The 14,222-nt window shown below is 43.1% G+C and overlaps 1 protein-coding gene across 1 annotated transcript in view; it reads right to left on the bottom strand.

Annotated features, from left to right (window-relative positions):
- Positions 1–713, bottom strand: part of KNDC1 (kinase non-catalytic C-lobe domain containing 1) — a 523,355-nt gene extending 522,642 nt beyond the window's left edge. Inside the window, exon 1 of the mRNA XM_069239773.1 lies at positions 365–713. Coding sequence (XP_069095874.1) covers positions 365–478 — 114 coding nt within the window. The 5' untranslated portion in view covers positions 479–713. The remainder of the gene's footprint in view (positions 1–364) is intronic.
- Between the last annotated feature and the right edge of the window lie 13,509 nt (positions 714–14,222).

The following is a 14,222-nucleotide window of genomic DNA, read 5'->3' as shown; positions in this document are numbered from 1 at the left end:
GACACTAAGCAAGTAAATCAGAACGACAATGAATCCAATCAACGGTATTCAATGAAGGCCTCTTAGCCTACTGTTACAAAATAAAAGATCTCGAGGGGACAGCTCATGCACAGTCCCGGCAAGACTTAAAACTGAAAGGATGCCAATTATCTCATTGTCTCTCTAAAAGCCTCAAAAGTACGTCTAAGATGTTCACTTAACAACTCAATGACTTTGATAATTAACCCAGGTTGTCTCCATAAAATGATGGTGGATTCCATATGCGCCAGTAGTGTCGGGACGCTGAAATGAACTACTTTAAATCAGCCATTTCTGGAATCACAACGTATCTTGCAAATGCAGTTTTTAACTGCCTTCCACTCACCTCATCTTCCAGCAATGCAGGCAGCGGCTCGAAGTCATAGAATTCCGGCTGCCTGTTTCCCAGTTCTGTTTCCTGCTCTCTCTCGTCGTGTTGAGCTCCCAGGACTTTTTCCATACTGGCGGTTTATATACTTTAACCGGCGATGTGCGATGCCCTTTCGGGAGCACAGTCTTGATACCCAGGTCAGGGCATGTTTTCCCGCAGCGCCTCCCTCGTCTTGTACCGGTCCTTGTGGCTATATTATTTTCCTGAATGTTCCATTCACCCACCCGTGCTTATTTCACTCTTTTTGTTATCGTTTTTTTCTAGTTTCTGACTTTGCTTCTGAAGTTTACTGCGATGTCATGGCAACGAGGCGCCCTGTCCGAGGCTCCACAACAAGGAACAGTCGAGCTTTCCCCGCGGTCAGGCTCCTCCCTCCTCACCCTGCGGCTGTCCCGATAGTGGACGACAGAGGTGTCAGAGCACAGGTCTGCATTCCCCTCCACCTGTGCTGTCTGGGGGCGGTACCATGGTCCGAACTTTACGAACCACCTGTTATATGACAACACCGTGGAACACGTACTGTGTTGCACATCGAACAAACCAGCGTTTACCTTCTTTATGAAAGCTTTTTTCAGTAAACTGTCATAATGTGAGCTACCGACGTACCTGAAGCAGTGCTTAATTTGTGCTTGTTGTTTCCGGTGCTGAGCACTGGCACTTACTTTTGAGGGCTGGCGCTTAGTTTTCTGTCTCCAGCATTTACTGCGAGCAAAAGGCACGTGGGAAAGACGGAGGAAGAGAAAACGAAAAAGCGTCAGAAAGGGGAAAAGCAGGAAGCTGTCAGAGTGAGCTGAAGGGGCAGGGAGTGGCTATAAGTGGACGGAAGATGCCAGAGGTGGCTTCAGGATTACTCTTCCTCAGTATTATATGCTCGCACTTTTAATTGCAGCAGCCGCGTGTTTAAGAGGAGAGCTTTGAGCACCAGCACTTTTTTATTTACAAATTAAGCACTGACTTGAAGTCAACATGCCCGCAATGCTGAGTAATCGGTCTGCCAGGATAAAACGAATTGGGCATTCATACTGTGGATGAAATATAAGCACAGAGACAGGACTACGTGAAAAAAGGAGGTGAAGAGGAAATAAATACTATCAAATGTACTTGGTGCAGCCACACATCTGTTCATTACTTGATTTGAGCGTATTCTCTACTAGTCTCCAGCTTATCGAGCCTGGTGTCTACTGGGGACCAGAACCGTCTTCTTGAAGGGCAGTCTGAGACAAGGGCTGTTTGTTGCGTGCTCCAGTGGTCACGATAGTCCACCGGCCATAATGCTTCACTCTGTTAGCACAATACAAAGAACAATGCGCTTCGAGCTCTACATAATGGAACTATTGAAAGTGACAGAAGAGGTCTCTGGCTTCGCAGTTGTGAGATACGTTATGTAATGCCATCTCCTACTTGCTCCTTTTTAGGTTTTAGATCAGGATTATAGACAGCGTTTTATATCTTGCGTGCTTCATGTCCTAAAACAAATATTAAATATAAATGCTCTCTCTCTATATATATATGTGTGTATATATCTATATATATACATTTATATATATATATATATGTATATATATATTTATATATATATATGCACACTGAAAAATCAAAGGTTACAGGGATGTTATACTTAGGAAATAGAATAAACAAAAACATAGAAATTCACTTAAAAAAACAGAGGTTAAAGGGACGTTATAATTGGACACAGATTTTAATCATACAAAACCATAGAAATTCACCTGTTATGGTTAGAGTTATCTCAAGTAACTATAACTCGTGACCTAAGGTACCTTATAACTTGCGCCTCTGTCATGCACAGTTTTTTCATCCAAAAATTTTACTGCAAATATTACATTGATATTATCAATAATGTTATCAAAGATGTCATGAGTGTTGTAAGTTGTGGGCTAATTATCAGTGCATGATGAGGGTGATAATTATAGTTACCCTAGAGCACAAGTTATAGTTACTTGAGATAATTCTATCTAGGCTGACATTTGAAACATACAAAAGCAAAGAAATTCAGCAGTTATAGTTAACTCACCTAACTATAACTTACACCCCCGCATTGTACTGCTTATGACCTCACATATATCACTCATACCATGATCAGTGCCATCACTGATGATATCACTGATGACATCTCAAATGACATCACTGATGACATCACTGATCACATTATCCACATAACCACTCACAACCCCATTCATATGGCTTTGTGCGTTTCAAATGTCAGCCTAACTATAACATCCCTGTAACCTTTATTTTTTCAGTGAATTTCTAAGATTTTTTAAATTCTATTTCCTAACTATAACAACTATGGAACCTATATTTTTTTGAGTGAATTTATATGTATTTGTAAATGCAATGGGGGGTTCTTTGCAGGGCCTGGCTGACCAATCCCCCGTATGGTTCCAACCCCACGCTATAACGGAAAAACAAGGAGCAGGTACTAATAAAATATGGGGAAAAAGCAATGTGAAACTAGTAAAAAATTAGAGAAATACAATGAGAAGACACTCAAAAAATGGCAAAAAACAAGGGGAAAGCGGTGAAAATGGAAAAAGAAAGGAGATGATTCACTAGATAGAGAAGAAAACGAAGGAGAAATCGGTGAGAATGAGGGAAAAGCAATATGCAAAAGCAATGTGAAGGCACTTAAAAATACAGGTGAAAAAGTAAGGAGAAAGCAAATAACTGTGATAAAACAATAGGAAAGTATGATAATATAAATGTAACTATAATCATTGTATTATTATGATTTTTAAATCCGGATCTGCGGATCCTCCGCGGTCCTACTATTGTAGACTGGACTTAATCTCTCCTTTATGTTCCAATCACATGATAAGGATTTATACGCGGATTCATTGAATTAAAAAAATATATATTTTCAGTATATAGAAGCCTCTCCATTGAATTATAGTATAACGGTGAACATATTCGAAACATTGTAAACAACCCTGTACATTATTTCCTACAGAAATCAGTTGTTATATGATTTTGGCGAGTCCATGGATCCGCAGTCGAGATCCACAGATCCCCTCGATGACATAAAGAAAATCTCTCTTTCTATTGGTTACTGTTTAACCATACCCAATCCTTTCATGAGACTACTCCCAAAGGGGAAACGTCCGGAACAACGACTCCAGACAACAATTAGGTTGTTTTCATCAAAAAAGAGGGTGAATAGTGAGTAATAAGCGCTTCCCACTCTAACTCTGTAATATTTATACTTCACAATATGGTACGGTGCAAATGACTGGGATCAGACCCTCAACATACCCTAAAAAGACACCATTATGTTGTCTACCATGAAAATAGATACACTTGCACACATAATATTAACGCAAAAAACAATTCTAGTTCCAATTATGTATTCAGATCTTATTGCACATCTAGTATAGACAAAAACAAAACTCTAAATATTGCAATGCAATAATTCGAATTACCTTATGGGACACATAATATTTGTATGATATAACATTATGTGCACAATGTTATTATAGGAGGTCCTGATGAAATCCAGGGGTACTCCCAGGATGAAACACTTGTTGACAAAGGAGGAAGTTGCTGGACTGAATGGTAACTTTGGAATCAATTAGACAAAGGGACAAAGGAGGAAGTTGCTGGACTGAATGGTAACTTTGAAACGAATTACATAGGAGACACAATTGGATAAAGGGACTAAGGAGGAAAGTGCTGGCCTAAAATGGTAACTCCGGAACTAATCATATAGGACTTATATTTTGGACTTGGAGATATTATCTTTGGACTGTGGAGAAAACACAAATATTGTGAACCAATTGTATGGAACTATTATTTGAGGAAGATTTGATTGAAGATTGAATTGCAATATTTAGAGTTTTGTTTTTGTCTATACTAGATGTGCAATAAGATCTGAATACATAATTGGAACTAGAATTGTTTTTTGCGTTAATATTACGTGTGCAAGTGTATCTATTTTAACAATTAGGTTGTTGATGCAAGCCGAACTATGCTTGCGTTTACAATGACTCCCTTTTTCTCTGCCTTAACAACGCATGTGCTGAACAACGCACATGCATGGTTAAGGCAGAGAAAAAGGGAGAGTGCAGAGGGACAGGACACAGTCAGGTAAGTGGGGCTGGGGGATGGTTGAGGGTAGTTTTTAGGTGAGGGTGGATTAAGGGCTTGGGGCGGGGGTAGGGGTGTCAGGGTAGTTTGTTTTTTTCCGGGGTGGGGGTGGGTTGATCGGGGTAGTTCTGTTTTTAGGGGTGGGGGTAGTTTTGTTTTGGGGGTCGGGGTACTTTTGTTTTTGGGGTGGGACGGGGTAGTTTGGTTTTTAGGGTTTGGTTGGGGGATCAGGCTACTTTGGTTTTTGGGGGTGGGGGAATTGGGGTAGTTAGGTTTCTGGGGATCGGGGTCAGAGTAGTTTTGTTTTTGGGGGTGGAGGATCAGTGTAGTGTGGTTTTTGGGGGTGGGGTGTGTGATGGGGGAGTTAGGTTTTTAGGGGCAGGGTGAGGGGGTTGGGGTAGTTTTTGTGGTGGGTCAGTGTAGTTTGTTTTTTGGGGTGGGGAATTGGGGTAGTTTTGTTTTTGGGGGGTGGGTGTGGGGGATCGGGGTAGTTAGGGTTTTAGGGACGGGGTTAGGAAGGATCTGGCACTTTTGTTTTTAGGGGCGGGGGTAGGGGGATCGGGGTAGTTTGGTTTTTGGGGGTCAGGGTGGGGGGATTGAGGTAGTTTTGCTTTTAGTGGCAGGGTGGGGCATTGGTTGTTTTTAGGATGGGTGGGGGAGGTCTGGGAAGGGTTTAGGGATTAGGGTGGGTGGGAGGTATCTGGGGTAGTTTTGTTTTAGGGACGGGGTTGGGGAGGATCTGGGTACTTTTGTTTTTAGGGGCAGGGTGGGGGGATTGGGGTGGTTTGTAGTGTCCAGATGTAATGCTTCATGAAAAATAATAGCTATACAGCCACATGGTTTACCAAAAATATAGATTTGTCTAGCTTTAAAATGTGTCATTTGTGCTTCCAATTTACTTCCATCTGCTATGCATCACTGTATCATTAGAATGATATATTTGCCACTTCTTATATTCAAAGTTGATAGGAGATCTGATGACATTTTGTGCTGGTATTATTCTGTGACGCTTCTTTAAACAATTTGTCAGAGCTGCCAGTTTTGCAGTCTGGTAGAGTGAAGTAGATACATCATTCTGAATCTATTTGTGTTTTTGAAGAAAAAGAAAAATGTTGACAGTCATGCTGCCATGAGAAACTAAGGCCAAATAGGTCATCAATAGGTACCATCTCTACTTCTAAGCCAGCAAGTAGCACCACCAAGAAGTCTTATGCATCTTCTTGAGAGTTTTGGGTTAAATTGAAATGATTATGTGCATAGATCTGCAAGATCTCTAGTATAACATGCAGCATATTTGTTTGTTCTATAACTGCACAAGAGTTCTAACAAGGTACTGATTGTAGAGCACAATCTTGTATCTTTTTTCTCTTTAATTGCATGAACCAGATGAGGCAAAGACAATAGTGCATTGAGAACTACTTTGGCTTAGTAGTTGACGCCAGAGGGGCTTGACAACTGGTAACCAACAATAACCCCAGCATTTCTAGTATTTTTTTCTTCCAAACTTCTTTGTACTTTTTCTCGCACTTTTTCACAGGAATATCATTGTGATCCTTCAAAACCTTTTGTTTTGCTAAGTTTCTAGGCTTTTCATAAACTGGATAGTGACCTAAATAAGGAGTATACACACTTCTCAAATGGCTACACTCATTGATACATCTTGAATTGGCATTTACTATACTGTCAACAAACTCTATGAGATACAAGCCGGACAAAGTTCTAACCCGTGGCAGTGCTACATATGACATACCTTCCTTTGTAGACGATACTACCAATGTTAATGAATGGTGCATCTACACTTGAGATTTATGAATTGTTGTAGCATATGCTAAAGACACTGGAAACTGTTTCCTCCCAACATACAATTCTTTTACAAGCAAGAAATACATCTGTTTTACACCTTCAAGGTGATCGCATTTAATTGCTAGGTATTCAACCTCATTCCTGCACAGAAACAAAATTAAATACATTACTTTCCATGGCACTATTAACTAATCCTTCCCCAACATTTACATTACACCACAAAATTACCCTACAGTTTTTGCAAAAGTGATAGATAGATAGTAAGTTTCCAACATATTTGTTTTGACTATTTCTGTTCTCTCCGGATCAAATTCTGCTAGGTACTAAATTTCTGAGAAAGATTTCAAAACTCTTTTTCATGGGTTGGTAAGGCCTAACTGACCCAAACAATTCCCCTAGACTTCAAATACAAGGTAGATGAACTCAACCTGTCACAGCACTCATAGGAACTTATCTCCGAATGCAAACACATTTACAAGCTGAAGCTGTATAATCTATTGGTTAGATATTTTTCTGCAGAAATCTCCTCCCACATTTCCTTCAACTCTTTCTTGTTTGATTTTGTAATGTACAAAGTGACATAGTGAGCAACAGCAATGGGGGTGTCTGCAATAAACTGTATATCCATATTTGCATTCCATAATTTCAGAATGACAATATTATAATTATTAATCTGCTTTGAGGCCCATTCTCTTCTCAGATTATAGGTATTTTTTGGGATTTTCCTGTCAGTGCATGCTTGACTGCAGATGAAAAGCTGTTCACTCTTTCTCTGGAAATGACAGATTTTGGAAATCCAAAATGACACCTTATGTAAAATTTTCCTTTACATCTGTGAACACGACAATAAAACTGGACACATCTATGTGTTTAAAACCGCAGAACCTGCTGTCTTCTGTCTTTGTCATTATTGTCTTTGGAATGATGCATGTAACATAGTGTTCTATAAAAGACAGTACAGAGTCTTCACTGTCAGTTCCAGATTTCAGTGGATCATTTGTCCAAAACAGCGTGTGAATATGAGGAGCACCTCTTGCCTGGTACTCTTTACTCCAAAAGAAATCTGTAACTTCATCAAGACTGCAAATCTTGTTTTCTTTGCATTTAAAAACCAGCATGGCTTGAAACATGTTATTAAAATATCTACACACATTAGCAGGATACAAAGAGCAAAGTTGTCCAGCTGTCTTCAAATTAATATCCTTAATGCTAAAGTTTGTTTCTCTTATAACGTCAAGTAAATCATCCCATGCATACTATGCGCAACTAAGTGTGACAAACCAAGTAGCTGCGCCTAGGTTTCACAACATACATTTAAGTTCTTCAGGACAACAATACCAGTACTTGTTGGTACCACATTGGCGTACCATGGAATTAAGCTATATTACATGTTTTCATCCATACCATGTACTTGTTCAACAAACTCTCTTGCAGAGAGATTTTGCAGAGTAATCCCTGCCTTTAGAATGTGGCTTACAGCATAAGACAGTCCTGACAAGTCACTCTCAAATAGTAAATTGAATATATACGGAACACACTGGGGAAACTAATTGTGGAAAACAGCAAGCTTCTAAACGTATTTCCCATAAACTTATTGGAGTTACTAGTGCTGGTTTTATTTGAAAAAGATCAATGATGTAGCCAATATTTTCTTTGGAATGAAGTGGATCAATACTGTAGTGCTCATATGTTTGTTCTTATTTCTGTTTATCCACTTTTTCAGTCTGTCCACTTGATGGTTATACTTCATCATCAATACAACTTACATCTCCAATAATATCAACATTTTGGTAAAAAACATTATTTTCTTTCAAGTGTAATGTGATGTTTATTTTACTTTACTGACTCCAGTAACTCTTGCCAGATTTTTTTATTTTTCATGGGCACACTATTTACTAAAATGATGTGTGGCTCAACAATATCTTTTTCAATAACCACAGTCTCAACATTTTGTTTAAAATCTAAAGATAAGTAGACAACTCTTCCTTTAAGTCCTTTCTGCAGCTCTGTTGGCGGTAGTTTTCTTGTATTTGATTCCGTTCGAACTATTGTTTGAAATGAATGTATAGTTTTTATGAGTCCCGATTCATAAACATTTAATTGTTGAAGTTCTTCTGGGATTGATACCAATTCTAATCTGTTATGTATTGCTGTTACTGGCATGTTATTATCCTCTAACTAATCCTAATAATACTTAGACAGTGTTTCCTTTGTTGCTAAATCAAAGCGATCCTCTGCCTATAAGTGTGCACCAATTTACTGCCACTTATCTCTGTCTTTCTGGCCTGTTTAAGAAAATACAACTACTTTATGAGTTTGACTTTTGTAGTGAGTGTGGCAAAAACCAATGCAAGAACACTCTGATTTCTCTAAAGATACTGTGTTGACCTTTGCTATCTCTTGTGCACATTTCTCAATAGCAAACTCTGGGGGTCATTACAACCCTGGCGGACGGTGTTAAAGCTGCTGTAATACCGCCAACAGGCCAGCGAAAAAAAAAGGGAATTATGACCCTGGCGGAAACCGCCAACAAAGACAGCCACTTTAACACACCGCCCGCCACGGCGGTACAGACAAGCAGCGCGGCGGTCACCGCCAACAGACAGGCGGAAGACAATGTTCCGCCCATAGTATCACAACCCGCCAATCCGCCACCTTTTCCGGGGCGGATTCACCATGGATAAAAACACGGCGGAAACAGCTTTTGCAATGGGAAAACGCTCACCTGAACACATCCCACGAGGAACGAGGACTCCATGGAGCCGGAACTCCAAATACTCCCTGCGCTTGTCTTTCTGCTCCTCTATGACCACCATCTACGTAGGCGCCGAAGACAACGCTGAGTACTGCATCTACGACATGTGGGAGGCAAAAGTTAGGGGGACACCCACGAAATACCCCCACCCTCGCATATTACAACATACACACCAATGCATCCACAAAAATCAAAGTAACAACCCACAATCTCCCCGGAAGAATGCAAAGACAAAGCGAAATCCGTTCAAACATTGTAATGTATCAATATACATGTCTTGCAAAAATATACAGATATATGTGAAAATCAGGCAGAAATATATACATTACGAGAAGTAGTGCAGATATGTAAATATCAATGTCCGTGCACCACTCGTCCGAAAATGCATGGGCGAGGCTCACAAAAGATACCTGACCACAATCGGAGAGAACACTGCCAGGGCATCAGATAGAAATACTACAGGCACCTCAGGGGGAAGGGAAGGGGGGGCACCTCAGCCGGATGACTGCAAAGCCAGATCCACGATGGGGCTCCATGCCCACTGTGCCATCCTGGGGAGTGCTAAGCCACAGTGTCTCAAGTCTCACAAGTGGGTGGCTTGCCCACTGGACCATCCAGGGGAGTGCAAAGCCACAGTCTCTCAAGTCTCTACAGTGGGTGGTTTGCCCACTGGACCATCCTGGGGAGTGCAAAGCCACAGTCTCTCAAGTCTCTACAGGGGGTGGGTTGCCCACTGGACCATCCTGGGGAGTGCAAAGCCACAGTCTCTCAAGTCTCTACAGTGGGTGGTTTGCCCACTGGACCATCCTGGGGAGTGCAAAGCCACAGTCTCTTAAGTCTCTACAGTGGGTGGGTTGCCCACTGGACCATCCTGGGGAGTGCAAAGCCACAGTCTCTCAAGTCTAACAAGTGGGTGGCTTGCCCACTGGACCATTCTGGGGAGTGCAAAGCCACAGTCTCTCAAGTCTCTACAGTGGGTGGGTTGCCATGGCGGTCTTTGGCCTGCTCAGCGGTGCTTTGCCATGGCGGTCTTTGGCCTGTTCAGCGGTGCTTTGCCATGGCGGTTCTGGACTGTTCAGCGGTGCTTTGCCATGGCGATTCTGGACTGTTCAGCGGTGCTTTGCCATGGCGGTGCTTGCCCTGTTCAGCGGTGCTTTGCCATGGCGGTTCTGGACTGTTCAGCGGTGCTTTGCCATGGCGGTGCTTGCCCTGTTCAGCGGTGCTTTGCCATGGTGGTTCTGGACTGTTCAGCGGTGCTTTGCCATGGCGGTTCTGGACTGTTCAGCGGTGCTTTGCCATGGCGGTTCTGGTACGGACATTGGTGTGTGGCATGACCTTCCCTAGACTGGGCATTGGTGTGTGGCATGACGTTCCCTCATAGCCCACCTGGGCTGTGGCAGCCGGGGCCCTCCTGGGCACTGACTCCGGCGGTGGTGGTGGTCTCTTGACCAGTGACGATACTTGGGCCCTCCTGGGCTATGACTCCGGCGGTGGTCTCCTGACCAGTGACGATACTTGGGCCCTCCTCGGCTATGACTCCGGCGGTGGTCTCCTGACCAGTGACAATACTTGTGCCCTCCTGGGCTATGACTCCGGCGGTGGTCTCCTGACCAGTGACGATACTTGGGCCCTCCTGGGCTATGACTCTGGCGGTGGCGGTGGTCTCCTGACCAGTGACGATACTTGGGCCCTCCTGGGCACTGACTTTGGCGGTGGTCTCCTGACCAGTGACGATACTTGGGCCCTCCTGGGCTATGACTCCGGCGGTGGTCTCCTGACCAGTAACGATACTTGGGCCCTCCTGGGCTATGACTCCAGCGGTGGTCTCCTGACCAGTGACGATACTTGGGCCCTCCTGGGCTATGACTCCGGCGGTGGTCTCCTGACCAGTGACGATACTTGGGCCCTCCTGGGTTATGACTCCAGCGGTGGTCTCCTGACCAGTGACAATACTTTGGCCCTCCTGGGCTATGACTCTGGCGGTGGTCTCCTGACCAGTGACAACGGTGCTGGCGGTGGCGTCCCGACCGCCGGGAATGATGGCGCCCTTCTCCGCCGTGATACTCACAACAGGCTGGGCAGACTTCCTCTGGCCCTTCCCCACCTTTGGTGGAGTCAGAGCTGACTCTCCAATCCCCTTGGAACCCATGTGAGTTGTTTTCCCACCAGGAGGCTTCACACGGTCCCGTCGTCCACTCTCCAATTTCAGAGCCTTTACAGGGGGTGGGCTGCCAGTGCCTTGGCTCCAGGTCACACTGCCTGCCCTGGTGGCCGGTGCACTCCACATACCTTGTACAGGCACCACTGGTATTGGAGGCTTTTTGGCTGAGGCACTACGACATGACTGATGAATTGGAGGGGGGGGTGGGGGCAAAAAGGTCAACTTTACAGAGGGACAGTTTCTGATGAACACTGGGATGGGTAGCTGGAGGGGCTCTGGGAGTGGAGGAAGAGGAGGTGGTTGTAGGAGGTGTCACTTTAGGTGTTTTGGGTGCAGGTGCACGTACTGGAGGCTGTCGTGAGGTGGATGGATGTTGGGTGTGTGGGTGCCCGTGTTTGTGTACTTTGGGAGGGGGTGTCACAGACACACTGGGAGAGGACACAGGGGACGTGTAAATGGTAGTGGGGGTGGTGAGTGCAAGTGAGCGGGGTGTGGTGCTGGGTGTTCTGGTGCGAGTCCTAGTGCCTGTAGATGTACTGCATGCAGGTGAGAGTGTAGATGAGACTGGGAGGGAGGAGGGAGACGAGGAGGAGGGGGACACAGTGAAGGAAGTGGATATTGGTGTGTCTGCATGTGTGTGTTGCTTGCGTGAGTGCCTATGGGATGTGTGGTGCCTATGTTTGCTTGAGCTACTTGTGTGTGCTGACTTGTGTGCATGCTGGTCTGTAGGTGTGCTTGGTATGGGCTGGGGTACAGGGGATTGGGTATGGGTGGAGGAGGTTGGAGGGGGGAGGCTAGACACAGGGACAATGGCTGCCATCAGTTCTGAGGCCAGAGATTGCAGGGTTCGCTGAAGGACAGCCTGACCAGAATGAATGCCCTCCAGGAATGCATTACCGTGTTGCAACTCTCGTTCTACACCCTGGATGGCATTCACAATGGTAGACTGCCCAACAGTGAGTGACCTGTGGAGGTCAATGGCCTCCTCACTGAAGGCAAGAGAAAAGGGAGTCCAGCCAGTTGACTTCCTTAGAATGCCGAATTTATAAAACAGTTGTGGGAACTCCAAACCGGAAGGCCTGTACCCTAAGCCTCCCAATAATTACAGAACTAGATTAGTTAGAGGTGAATTCCCACTTCAAAAATTACTAATAATAGGCACAATGCTTCAATAGTTGTTTATTACATATAAGAAAAGGGGTCAGTTCCATAGGTTTGTAGTCCAATTAATTTATGACAATCTTGAAGCTGAGATTAAGTTCCAAGGATCAGCAACATGATAGTCCAATCAACTAATACCAAGGTTGGAGAGAGATCAAGTAGCAATATTCGATGGAGTAACAGCCAACACGTGTTTCGCCCCTTTAGCGAGTAAGCGGGGACTTTCTCAAGGCTGTAGAAAATATATATGGACAATATAAGTCACATACCGAGCAAGAGTATTACCAGATTGAAAGCATGCTTTCAGTGCAAGTCATGCAAGGCATGTTGTGAACCCTCTGGGTGAAACCTATAGATATAAAAGTATAGTCCATAGCAGACTCCCCAGTGTGAGCCAAGGACTAAAGTCATAAGAAGAATATTAAAGTAAGGCCATAAGTGAGATTTGGAGAGTTCATTTCACTGCTCATTGGTTTATAGGAAAACAAAAAGAAAGATAAAATTGTTATTGTCCTATCTTAATGATGGGTAAAGCAAGAAAATGCATGCTGGCACTCGCGTGATGTTAATACATGCTTAAGAGAGATGAATGCAAACAAGGACTATTAGAGACATCCTGTGAAGAATATTAGTGTGAAAGAGATAAAAGACACTAAGGGATTGGTAACATACCCAGTTCAGAGCATAATGAAAAAACTTCTGACATCAATTGTCACAATTGTGGATAGAAATCTAAACATGAAAACATGTATTGAAGACACTCATATACAAACAATATTTGCTAAATAACACAAATAAATGAAAACACCGTAATGTATATGGTATCAAGTATCAAACTTGCCCCCTTTAACCATGTCACAGATTTGTAAACCAGCAATGTTAAATTGTATATATATCAAATGGAAAATAAGAAGATATCATGATGTAACGAATAAATATGAGCGACATGCTTGTGATTAGCTTTGCCACAAAAAGCCTTTAAATCCCCTTTAACCATGTCACAGATTTATAAACCAGCAATGTTAGATTGTATAAATATCAAAAGGAAAAATGGGAAAATATCATGATGTAACGAATAAATATGAGCGACATGCTCGTGATTAGCTTTGCCACAGAAAGCCTTTAAATCATTAAATAATGCTCCCCTTCTAACGATCTAGAAACGTTTCTAAGGCTAGATAACTTGACTAGGTAAATGCGATCCAAGCTCTCGGTAAATAAATAATCTATGAATAAAAGGAAATATTTTTACCTAATGAGACGGTGAGCAAAGGAAGTACTGCCGAAAAGTCACCGGCGCATCCTGCGTTAAATCGGTAAGACGCCGTCTGGCAGCAACGCGGTTTTCATAACTAAGCGTCCCTTCTCTGTTTCGAAAGCAACGAGACAGAAGAGGGACACGGCGTGCGAGGTGCAATAGAACAGTGGCGGCCATATTGAAAGAGGTCGAGGCTGCGGCTAACGATAAGTCCTACAGGACAGTAGTATGGGCAACAGTATAAAAAGGTAGGAGATGTAAGAAATTAAGAACATGCACAACAAAGGAGGAGTAACAAAAGAGTGAAAAATAGCCTGGGAGAAAAATAAAGCATAATTAGGGGAACAGTGGGAAACAATTTGTGAAAAGAATTTATTTGGAAAAGGTTATTTGAAAGAAAGTTTTGACAAAAGTAAGTACAAAGCCCTATATGGAGACAGTAAGCTAATATAGAAAAGAGGTAGACATAAAGAACGGAGATGATCAGAAAGTAATCAAAGAATGGAAACATACCATTGAACTGCAAATAGAGTCATGGAAAATAAATAATTGGAGAACTAACCAGATAAAGAGG

The sequence above is a fragment of the Pleurodeles waltl genome, chromosome 6 (genome assembly GCF_031143425.1).
Source record: "Pleurodeles waltl isolate 20211129_DDA chromosome 6, aPleWal1.hap1.20221129, whole genome shotgun sequence".
Lineage (NCBI taxonomy): Eukaryota > Metazoa > Chordata > Amphibia > Caudata > Salamandridae > Pleurodeles > Pleurodeles waltl.
Note: the sequence above shows the minus strand (reverse complement) of the source record. Positions and strands in the feature narration are given on the sequence as shown.